The sequence below is a fragment of the Oncorhynchus kisutch genome, linkage group LG17 (genome assembly GCF_002021735.2).
Source record: "Oncorhynchus kisutch isolate 150728-3 linkage group LG17, Okis_V2, whole genome shotgun sequence".
Classification (NCBI taxonomy): domain Eukaryota; kingdom Metazoa; phylum Chordata; class Actinopteri; order Salmoniformes; family Salmonidae; genus Oncorhynchus; species Oncorhynchus kisutch.
The window spans coordinates 16,166,772-16,179,016 of NC_034190.2; the positions used below are offsets into that span (position 1 = coordinate 16,166,772).

General features: G+C 43.1%; 1 protein-coding gene across 2 annotated transcripts; it reads left to right on the forward strand.

Annotated features, from left to right (window-relative positions):
* Nucleotides 1-1,998: 1,998 nt before the first annotated feature.
* sgo1 (shugoshin 1) lies at nucleotides 1,999-11,644 on the forward strand. Of its 2 annotated transcripts, none has more exons than XM_020505096.2 (11): nucleotides 1,999-2,152; nucleotides 2,321-2,473; nucleotides 2,687-2,892; nucleotides 4,127-4,179; nucleotides 4,346-4,416; nucleotides 4,610-5,515; nucleotides 5,757-6,041; nucleotides 6,136-6,273; nucleotides 8,004-8,189; nucleotides 10,542-10,725; nucleotides 11,050-11,644. In XM_020505096.2, the coding sequence occupies exons 2-11, from the start codon at nucleotides 2,329-2,331 to the stop codon at nucleotides 11,183-11,185; spliced, it is 2,310 nt and encodes a 769-aa protein (XP_020360685.1). In that variant the 5' UTR covers nucleotides 1,999-2,152; nucleotides 2,321-2,328; the 3' UTR covers nucleotides 11,186-11,644. The 2 variants fall into 2 exon arrangements, with proteins under 2 accessions (XP_020360685.1, XP_020360686.1); XM_020505097.2 differs by having other exon boundaries at nucleotides 10,608-10,725.
* Nucleotides 11,645-12,245: the final 601 nt, after the last annotated feature.

Sequence of the window (12,245 nt, forward strand, 5' to 3'; positions counted from 1 at the left end):
ATGCATCTCTGGATGCTACACAGCTTTGTGAGCGCTAACTGAGGTCATGGTGAAACTGGCAGGGAAGTGTGTCCCTTACAACACCTTTATTCCTAACCCACCCTAGCATTGAACCACTCTCTTGTCAGTCCTTTCAATGTGTTTGACATTTACTCGGACCTGATTGATGCCAAGCTCCTCCTGCCTCACCATAGGTGGGTCTGTTTAGGTTCCCTGCTGTCATGCAGAACAAGGAGTGCTTCTCTGTGTGTCAAGATACAATTGCTCCATTTGACTCATTCGGGGGAAAGTAAATGAGATCACGACTTGGTATTTCATTGAAAGTATTATTTCTGGAAGGTTTATTGAGCAGAACACGAGCAGTAAGGAATTACTATTTAGGGCACTGGGAGCAGAGAGAGAACGGAACAACGGAACAGGGGAGCAGAGAGAGATGGAGAGTGAGAGGGAGAGAGAGTGGGAGGGAGTGAGGGAGAGAGATGGAGAGAGGAATGGAGAGAAAGAAACAGAGCGATGAGAGAGGGAAAGGGGAGAGAAATGGGCAGAACATGGGGACAAAGAGAGGGAGAGATTAGACCTAACCAAATCCTGAGAAAACAAAAAGATAATTACTTGACAAATTAACAAAAAAACAGAGCAAACTACAATGCTATTTGGCCCTAAACAGAGAGTACACAGTGACATAATACCTGACCACTGTGACTGACCCAAACTTAAGGAAAGATTTGACTATGTACAGACTCAGTGAGCATAGCCTTGCTATTGAGAGAGGCTGCTGTAGGCAGACCTGGCTCTCAAAAGAAGACAGGCTATGTGCACACTGACCACAAAATGAGGTGGAAATTTCCTAACCTCCTGGCAAATGTATGACCATATTAGAGACACACATTTCCCTCAGATTACACAGATCCACACAGAATTCCAAAACAAACCCAATTTTGATAAACTCCCATATCTACTGGGTGAAATACCACAGATGTGTGACCTTTTGCCACAATAAAAGGGCAACCAGTGAAGAAGAAACACCATTGTAAATACAACCCATATTTATGTTATTTTATTTTCCCATTTGTACTTTAACTATTTGCACATTATTACAACGCTGTATATAGATATAATATGACATTTGAAATGTCTTTATTCTTTTGGAACTTTGAGTGTAATGTTTACTGTTAATGTATTGTTTATTTCACTTTTGTTTATTATCTACTTCACTTGCTTTGCCAATGTTACCATATGTTTCCCATGCCAATAAAGCCCTTACATTGAACATTGAGAGAGGGAGAGAGAGAGAGAGAGAGAGAGAGAGAGAGAGAGAGAGAGAGAGGGAGAGAGGGAGAGAGAGAGAGAGAGAGAGAGAGAGAGAGGGAGAGGGAGAGAGAGAGAGAGAGAGAGAGAGAGAGGGAGAGAGAGGGAGAGAGAGAGAGAGAGAGAGAGAGAGAGAGAGAGAGGGAGAGAGAATTTGGCTATGTCAAAAGATTTACATGGTCAAATGTAAGTTTATGGTCCGCCCACATGGCCTGCTTGTGGTTCTTTATCCACTCATTCAAGTGGGCTGGAATAAGTAACAAATATTCAACCAAAAACTTGATGAATATCAAATAAGTAAATAACTGAATTACATATTATCTATTGATAGATTTATACTGAGAAACATAACAATCAACTTCATCCCGCCCCTGTAAACTCATTACCTTTCATTATTATTCCAACAGGCAATTACCAATGTCGACTTTTAAATAATCATTGTGGTGCTCTGAAATTATCTGTCAAAGTAGTATTATACTATAATTGGACCATTGTATATTTTTCTGTCCTTGGTAAATATGTTCCATCAGTTATTTTTATTTTCCCTTCTTCCTGTATACAAACGCATGAATTCAGACACACACCCACAAATATACAGACATTGAAAGAGCATAGAGAGAGAAACATGGCTTTGGTGTCACCTAGTGGAAAAGTAAAGTTTTGCATTTCAGATGATAGGAAATGACGCGTCCCAGTTCCCACCAATCAGCACTCGCACCGCAGAATTCGAAAGTCAACCAGTAGAGAACGGATTTGTGGCTAGTTATTTGACTATGTTATGAGAATTCATTGTGAAATATACTGATTCTAATTACATTTCACTGTACTGTTTATAACTGAGGAGGTAAGTCAACATTTAAAACGTCGGTATATGTGATTTTACGCAGTTTATTCCACGTATTAGCAATGGAGACGCTGCTAGCGGAGTAGCTAGCGTAGCAGATCAACAACAACATTCAACCCTGAGGACGGGTGTAACGTAGACATGTCATACTCTCTTGTGTTCTGCCAGTTACAGCCATGGCGAGGGAACGGGGCCAGAAGAAGTCTTTCCAGCAAAGCCTGGGTGACATCAAGGAAAAGATGATTGAGAAGAGGAACAAACGCCTGGCAAGCGCCTCTGCAGGCAACAGGGGACGGACCAAAAGGATCAACAGAATCAGTGGTAAAATATTCACATAATATGCCAACCAGTACCATGTTGAAGATGGTAATGTAAACTTAAGCATCATGGTAGTTAACAACCTAAAATCTGGTCAATTGGACGTAGCTATACCTACTAGTTATCTAGCTAGCTACTATAGTAATTTCACAACTCATATGGTGGTTAACCTTTGAAGAGGATTATATCTCAGCTAGCTCCCTCTTCTCTCTACAGCGGGCAACGTGAAGCCAATTATCCTGAAGAACGTGCAGATCAATAACAAAGCCCTGGCTCTGGCCCTGCAGGCAGAGAAGGAGAAGGTGAGGCAGGCCAACGGTATCATCCTACAGATGAAGAGGGAGCAGCAGGCCCTCTTCCTCCACCTCCTCATGCTCAAGAAGAGGCTCAAAGATCAGGAGGCGCAGGCCAGTAATGTACAGGTATGAAGCAGCCTGAATTAGAGGTTGACCGATTAATCGGAATGGCCGATTAATTAGGGCCGATTTCAAGTTTTCATAACAATCGGAAATCGGTATATTAACCAGGTGAAATTGTGTCACTTCTCTTGCGTTCATTGCATGCAGAGTCAGGGTATATGCAACAGTTTGGCTAATTTGCCAGAATTTTACATCATTATGACATAACATTGAAGATTGTGCAATGTAACAGGAATATTTAGACTTATGGATGCCACCTGTTAGATAAGAATAAACGTCTTGTTTTCGAGATTATAGTTTCCGGATTCGACCATATTAATGACCTAAGGCTCGTATTTCTGTGTGTTATTATGTTATAATTAAGTCTATGATTTGTTAGAGCAGTCTGACTGAGCGATGGTAGGCCCATCGTTTTGCCAGCAGCTCTTCACAATGCTGTTTATGACTTCAAGCCCATCAACTCCCGAGATTAGGCTGGTGTAACCGATTTGAAATGGTTAGCGGGGTGCGCACTAATAGCGTTTCAAACATCACTCACTCTGAGACTTGGAGTGGTTGTTACCCTCGAAACAGCGTTACCCATGCAGAGCAAGGGGGTCTATTGACGATGTGTTCCTGGTTCGAGCCCAGGTAGGGTCGAGGAGAGGGACGGAAGCTATACTGTTACACTGGCAATACTAAAGTGCCTATAAGAACATCCAATAGTCAAAGGTATATGAAATACAAATGGTATAGAGAGAAACAGTCCTATAATTCCTATAATAACTACAACCTAAAACTTCTTAAGTGGGAATATTGAAGACTCATGTTAAAAGGAACCACCAGCTTTCATATGTTCTGAGCAAGGAACTTAAACATTAGCTTTCTTACATGGCGCATATTGCACTTTTACTTTCTTCTCTAACACTTTGTTTTTGCATTATTTAAACCAAATTGAACATGTTTCATTATTTATTTGAGTATAAATAGATTTTATTGATGTACTATATTAAGTTAAAATAAGTGTTCATTCAGTATTTTTGTAATTGTCATTAATTACAAATAAATGTAAAAAATCGTCCGATTTAATCGGTATCGGCTTTTTTGGTCCTCCAATAATCGGTATCGGCGTTGAAAAATCATGATTGGTCGACCTTTAGCCTGAATAACTGATTGGGTCAAACTGAGTAACTGCTATGGGTGCATTTCATCACAAAGTTGTTCACTTCCTTTCCTCTGCCCTCGTGTGTGCGTGCAGACTGGACCTGCACAGCTCCTTGCTGAACCACCAAATCCAGTGGACACCTCCAGGTGAGCTATTCAAATATCATATCAACTGAATGCATCATATTTCTCACAGTCAAAGAGCCACTGTTTAATGTCCAGTGTGCTTCATTCCATCTCCTGTCACCTTGTGAATGTCATCAATTCCTCCCTGAAATTTCTAACTTTTCCCTTTTTTGTTCCTTTTGTGCAGGAGAATTCAAAGCCAAGCTGCTCTGGAAGATCCTGTGAAGGACGAAGCTCCACTCTCACCCATCAGCTCAGGTATATGAAATGACATTTACCAGACAAAGCATTCTTACAGATTTTAACTGTTAGAGCTTTCACTCCAGAATTGTGACATTACTTTGGATAATTCGACAGAAAATCACAACAACAATGTGCATGTCTGTTAGGATGTGTCACTTTTAATGAACCATCCATGTTGTTGACAAAGACATTCATTCCCCTCTCTCAGAGCCTCAGTTTCCTAAAGGAGTGGGACAAAGCGAAATTGACGGGCAAGTGGCGTTGCCAAAGACAGTGGCTGTGAGACGTTGCCGGGTGGAAGGCAGAGGGAGGCAATCTGAGCATGTGCGGAAAGGGCGCCGTTCCTCGTTCTATGAGCAGAACCACAGCGCCCCTCCAGAATCTCTCATACAGAAAAAGACTGAGGTCGTAGTGGAGAGCCTGGTTCTAAACGCCAGGAGAGGCCAGAACCACATACAGGAAGTGAAGATGGAGAGAGGCAATCCGATTGGCTCAGAGGAGTTCCAGCAGCACTTCACCCCAGAGCCCCTGGCTAAACCAGCATATCAACAGCATCAACCCCGGAACAAACCAAAACAGGCCCATCCACCGTGGCCTAAGCCCGAACTGGCTGCACGCAAGCAAGAGAGGGGCCTCAAACCGGACCGCCCCTCTCTGAAGAAACCCTGGGAGACCTCTAAACCCAGAGCCCGGTCCAAGAGCCGGGACCGCTCAGCCACACGGTCCAGAACCGGGGTGGCCTCTGCTGCATCTCTCAACACCTCCCTCAACACATCTCAGGGATTCAATGACACTTTTGATTTCGACTGCGAGGACGGGGTACACCTCACCCCCTTCAAGGGTAGCGGACCCAAGGATAACCCCCGAGACACACCCATACAGGAGGTGGAGAGGGGACAGAAACAGAACCCGAAGAGGACTCTGTCGTCATCTGAGTCTAGTTCATCTTCGTCTTCTGAGTCAGAAGACAGCCCCTACGTTCCTCAGAAACGGAAGAGACGGAGCCCCCGGGACCGGGCCAAGCCTGCCCTCGCTCTTAGAGCCAGGGGTCGACCCTGCAAAGCAGCTAAAGACAAGGAGAACGGCCCCCCATCCAAACCAGAGTTGTTACATGGTGAGCATTTAACTGTTAACGTAGACAATTAGGATGACTGTCTTTGCAATTACTAAGCAGGTACCTTGATGGTTGCTCTGAAGCATTGCTGTAAATCTTCACCTTGTGTCCAGGTAGCATAAAATTATAGTAGGCACAGATGTAGATATGAGGGCTTTTTCTATAGGTTTCCACATATTCTAATATAGAAGATGATAAGCTATTTTATCTGTTTAAATAGTTGTTCATCTCCTGTGTCTAGCAACCAGAATGGAGGTCTGTTCCACACCTGTGGTCCTTGACAAACAACTCAAGGAGGAACCAGAAAGGATCCAGAGCTCGATTTGGATACAGCCGTTGTCTCTGGTTGCCATGGATGTTGCCTTAGAGGCCAGCTTGTCTGAGTCAGAGGGTAGTCCCTACGTTCCTAAAAGCCGTGGCGTACGAAGGACACAGGGCCACCCAGAGCAGGCCAAGCCCACTCGCAGGGGACGGCCCTATAAAGCAGCCAGAGACAAGGAGAACGTCCCCCCTCCTAAACGACGTGGTGAGCAATGAACAATGTACAGATTTATACGTGCAGTTATAGGAAAGGATAGGTCATGTGTTGTATCTGCTGCTTATCACCTGTGTTTATCCAGTCACCAGAGTAGAGGCCAGTCCCACAGCTGGGCCCGCTGAGGTCCCTGAGACAGAAGTCCAACTCCCAGAAACACCTGGGAGTGTCTTTGTTGACAGTCCTGGTCCAATGGCAGAGCAGGGTCTTGAGGGCCACCCAGGTAAGTGGACATGCTAGGAATGGTAGATAGTCTATTGCCATGACTGAGGCGTCATCACAAATGGCACCTTATTCCCTATGTAGTGCACTATATGCAGTTGAAGTCGGAAGTTTACATACACTTAGGTTGTAGTCATTAAATCTAATTTTTCAACCACTTCACAAATGTCTTGTTAACAAACTAATTTTGGCAAATCGATTAGGACATCTACTTTGTGCTTGACACAAGACGTTTTTCCAACAATTGTTCACAGACAGATTATTTCACTTATAATTCACTGTATCACAATTCCAGTGGGTCAGAAGTTTAAATACACTAAGTTGACTGTGCCTTTAAACAGCTTGGAAAGTTCCAGAAAATTATGTCATGGCTTTAGAAGCTTCTGATTGACTCAAATTAGGTTAATTAGCCTATTGGAGATGTACCTGTGGATGTATTTAAAGGCCTACCTTCAAACTCAGTGATTCTTTGCTTGACATCATGGGAAAATCAAAAGAAATCAGCCAAGACCTCAGAATTTTTTTTTATATACCTCCAAGTGTGGATCATCCTTGGGAGCAATTTCCAAATGCCTGAAGGTACCACATTCATCTGTACAATCAACAGTACGCACGTATAAATGCCATGGGACCACGCAGCCGTCATACCGCTCAGGAAGGAGATGCGTTCTGTCTCCTAGAGATTAACGTACTTTGGTGTGAAAAGTGCAAATCAATCCCAGAACAACAGTAAAGGACCTTGTGAAGATGCTGGAGGAAACGGGTACAAAAGTATCTATATCCACAGTAAAACGAGTTCTATATCGACATAACCTGAAAGGCCGCTCAGCAAGGAAGAAGCCAAAACCGCCCCCAAAAAAAGCCAGACTACAGCTTGCAACTGCACATGGGGACAAAGATCGTACTTTTTGGAGAAATCTCTTCTGGTCTAATGAAACAAAAATGCGACTGTTTGGCCATAATGAACATTATGTTTGGAGGAAAAAGGGAGAGGCTTGCAGGCCGAAGTACACCATCCCAACCGTGATGCACGGGTGTGGCAACATCATGTTGTGGGGGTGCTTTGCTGCAGGAGGGACTGCTGCACTTCACAAAATAGATGGCATCATGAGGTAGGAAAATTACGTGGATATATTGAAGCAACATCTAAAGACATCAGTCGGGAAGTTAAAGCTTGGTCGCAAATGGGTCTTCCAAATGACCAATGACCCCAAGCATGCTTCCAAAGTTGTGGCAAAATGGCTTAAGGACAACAAAGTCAATCTATTGGAGTGGCCATCACAAAGCCCTGACCTCAATCCTATAGAATATTTGTGGACAGAACAGAACTTAGAACATAACTGAAAATTGCCCCAACTTATTGTGGGAAGCTTGTGGAAGGCTATCTGAACCGTTTGACCCAAGTTAAACAATTTATAGGCAATGCTACCAAATACTAATTGAGTGTATGTAAACTTATGGCCCACTGGGAATGTGATGAAAAATAAAAGCTGAAATAAGTAATTATCCCTACTATTATTCTGACATTTTCACATTCTTAAAATAAAGTGGTGATCCTAACTGACCTAAAACAGGGAATTTCTACTAGGATTAAATGTCAGGAATTGTGAAAACTGAGTTTACATGTATTAAGGTATATGCAAACTTCTGACTTGAACTGTATATAGGGATTAGGGTGCCATTTGGGACACAAGTGAAAAGTTGTAAATGATGATGGTGGTTGTGTTCCAGAGCAACACAGACAAGATAAAGAGGAGGCTCTGCTTCCTGTCACTCCAGGAGTGGAGGAGGAGATGATGAGGATTGGCAATGTCCTGTCTGGTTTCAGGGACTCCCCCCGTGAGTCTCCTGGGATACCGACCAGCAGCACCCCCCAGAACCACATCTCACACATCCCCAAAACAAGCAAGAGGACAGGTACAGCCCGGTTAGCTGCTTAGGGAATGTTAATGAATGATGCTAAATCAGTGTCCTCTTATTCTTTCACACTACACTTACAGTACCAGTTAAAAGTTTGGACACGTCTACTCATTCAAGGGTTTTTCTTTATTTATACTGTTTTCAACATTTATTTTATTTTTTGTTTATTTTGATCTATTTTCTTTTTAGTTTATTGTTATAATTTTTTGTTTAATCTTTATTAAACTAGGCTCTAACCGCTAGGCTACTTGCCGCACATTGTAGAATAATAGTGACGATATCAAAACTAAGACATGAACATGGAAGACTAAACATGGAATCGTGTAGTATCCCAAAAAATTGTTAAACAAATCCAGATTTATTTTATATTCTTCAAAGTAGCCACCCTTTGCCTTGATAACAGCTTTGCACACTCTCAACCAGCTTCATGAGGAATGCTTTTCCAACAGTCTTAAATGAGTTCCCACATATGCTGAGCACTTGTTGGCTACTTTTCCTTCACTCTGTGCTCCAAACCATCTCAATTGGGTTGAGGTCGGGTGATTGTGGGGGCCAGGTCATCTGATGCAGCACTCCATCACTCCCCTTGGTAAAATAGCCCTGTCACAGAATGGAGGTGTGTATTGGGTCAATGTCCTGTTGAAAAACAAATGATAGTCCCACTAAGCGCAAACCAGATGGAATGGTGTATCGCTGCAGAATGCTGTAGTAGCCATGCTGGTTACGTGTGCCTTGAATTCTAAATAAATCACTGACAGTGTCACCAGCAAAGCACCTCACACCACACACCTCCATGCATCATGGTGGGAACTACACAGGTAGAGATCATCCGTTCACCTACTCTGCATCTCACAAAGACACGGTGGTTGGAACCAAAAATCTCACATTTGGACTCATCCGACCAAAGGACAGATTTCCACCAGTCTAATGTCCATTGCTCGTTTTTCTTGTCCCAAGCAAGTCTTTTCTTATTGGTGTCCTTTAGTAGAGGTTTCTTTGCAGCAATTTGACCATGAAGGCCTGATTCATGCAGTCTCCTCTGAACAGTTGAGTTGACAGTTGGGATGTGTCTGTTACTTGAACTCTGTGAAGCATTTATTTGGGCTGCAATTTCTGAGGCTGGTAACTCTAATGAACTTATCCTCTGCAGCAGAGGTAACTCTGGTCTTCCTTTCCTGTGGCAGTCCTCTGGAGAACCAGGTAACTCTAATGAACTTATCCTCTGCAGTAGAGGTAACTCTGGGTCTTCCTTTCCTGTGGCAGTCCTCATGACAGCCAGGTAACTAATGAACTTATCCTCTGCTACAGAGGTAACTTTGGGTCTTCCTTTCCTGTGATGGTGCTCATGACAGCCAGGTAACTCTAATGAACTTATCCTCTGCTACAGAGGTAACTCTGGGTCTTCCTTTCCTGTGGCAGTCCTCATGACAGCCAGGTAACTAATGAACTTATCCTCTGCTACAGAGGTAACTCTGGGTCTTCCTTTCCTGTGGCAGTCCTCATGACAGCCAGGTAACTAATGAACTTATCCTCTGCTACAGAGGTAACTTTGGGTCTTCCTTTCCTGTGATGGTGCTCATGACAGCCAGGTAACTCTAATGAACTTATCCTCTGCTACAGAGGTAACTCTGGGTCTTCCTTTCCTGCAGCGGTCCTCATGAGCCAGTTTCTTCATAGCGCTTGATGTTTTTTGCGACTGCACTTGAAGAAACATAAGACCTTCATGTCTTAAAGTAATGACGGACTGTCATTTCTCTTTGCTTATTTGAGCTGTTCTTGCCATAATATGAGCGGTCTTTTACCAAATACGGCTATCTTCTGTATACCACCCCTACCTTGTCACAGCACAACTGTTGTGTCCACAAATGAACTTTTAACAAGTCACACCTGTTAATTGAAATGCATTCCAGGTGTCTACCTCGTGAAGCTGGTTGAGAGAATACTAAAAGTGTGCAATGCTGTCATCAAGGCAAAGTGTGGCTACTTTGAAGAATCTCAAATATAAAATATATTTTGATTTGTTTAACACTTTTTTGGGGTTACTATATGATTCCATATGTGTTTTTTCATAGTTTTGATGTCTTTACTATTATTCTACAATGTAGAAAATAGTTGTTCTTTTATTTGAAAAAAACATGGAATGAGTACGTGTGTCAACTTTTGACTGGTACTGTATATGTTAAACATGAGCAGTGTTCTTCTCTGAACAATATTTGGCTGTATCTTAATCTCTTATCTCATTCCACCTCTGTCTGAACCACTGTTCCACTACTGTCAATATCTACCTAAACTTGATACTGTCTTCCCAACTTTTCTGCACTGACAACTCACTTTGTCCTCTCACCACAGGTGGGATTAGTGTCAGGACTGTGCGGGGCTTCAGTCTGAGTGATGTGACCAATCTTACCCCTGCAGCCTATCGGAAGTTCTCTTTAAAGAGCTCCCGCCCTTCAGACCGATGTTCCACCCCTGTCCCTGGCCGCAAGAGGCGGTCCACGATGACAGTGGACTACAAAGAGCCATCGCTGCATGCGTGAGTATTAAAGTGAAAGGGGAATTCCAAGGGAATTTTTTAAATGTGTGGGATTCTTTCTTGGTTTACTGCTCAAATCTTTTTTGAAAATGACAACACATAACTCTTACAGAGCGTAACACTCTCCCATTCATTTAAATGAACAACGAGTTAAAAGCAGCAGCAACTAACTTGCGCTGGCAAAAGCAACCGTACATAATGTGGAAACCGATAAATAACCTGTTGTTTCTGTAATGCCCCAGTGTTGCACATGCCAGTCATTTTTGAAGAGAATCTCTCTCTTTACCACCATCTCTTATCTCGCTCTTATTTGCTGTCCGCCAGGAAACTGAGACGTGGAGACAGGTTCACAGACACCAAGTTCCTCCTCTCTCCCATCTTCAAACAGAAACCCAGGAAGTCCTTGAAGACTCGGCTGTCGTTGGAGAAATACAACGAGTCATTTGTGGGATGTCGCTGACGTCTTCACATTGAACACACGTTTTACCCATTCAAGTTAGTTTGAGAGGATTTTTTGTTGTGAATACTTACGTCTGTGTCCCACATGTTAATTGTTTTTGTCCAATGAAATGGAGGACAGCTTTTTTGTGTCGATTCTTTGTTGTTCATATGCTGAATTTGGCCAAATCATCATGGGCATTGGTGACATTCAATCAAATCACCCAAAAATGTGTTCTCTATCTCGATGACTGTATGGATCGTTGTTAGCCACCCAGAGGGCAACATTGGATCAATATTCTAGGAAGACGTCACCCACAACATGTACCTTCATCTGGTTGTATTCAGTTCGCTGTTGTAAATGCAGTATGTATATTTAGCTTGCCTTTTCAAGATCTTTGAATATGTATTCTCTACATAACCCTGTTTTCATGTGTAACATGTTTTGATTTTATAATAAACTTTCAGTCCATAATTCCTATTCAGCTGAGTCGTTATTGTCATGTACACACCCGGGTTATACAACACATTTGACTCAATGGTGATTAGACAGAGCGTTTGTCTGCATTAAAATGATGTCACAACCATAGTGACAAGTGTGTTCTCCAAGTGGAATGTGAACTGTTTGTTGTAAGGATGTGGATTTCTACTTTCCAGAGCTGTCTCGTAGGAGAATGGTGGAAGGAGCTATAGGATGGGCTCGTTGTAATAGCTGTAACCGCTAACTAGCTATCCGCACCACATCAGTTACACTCACTCCCCTTTTGACCTCCTTTTCCGCAGCAACCAGTGATCCGGGTCAACAGCATCAATGTAACAGTATAGCTTCCGTCCCTCTCCTCGCCCCAACCTGGGACCCTCTGCACACATCAACCACAGTTACTCACGAAGCATCGTTACCCATCGCGCCACAAAAGCCGCAGCCCTTGCAGAGCAAGGGGAACCACTACTTCAAGGTCTCAGAGCGAGTGACGTAACCGATTGAAACGCTATTAGCGAGCACCACCGCTAACTAGCTAGCCATTTCACATCGGTTACATTAGTGCCATGTAGAAACAGGGCTTGTGCTCTACATAGATTTG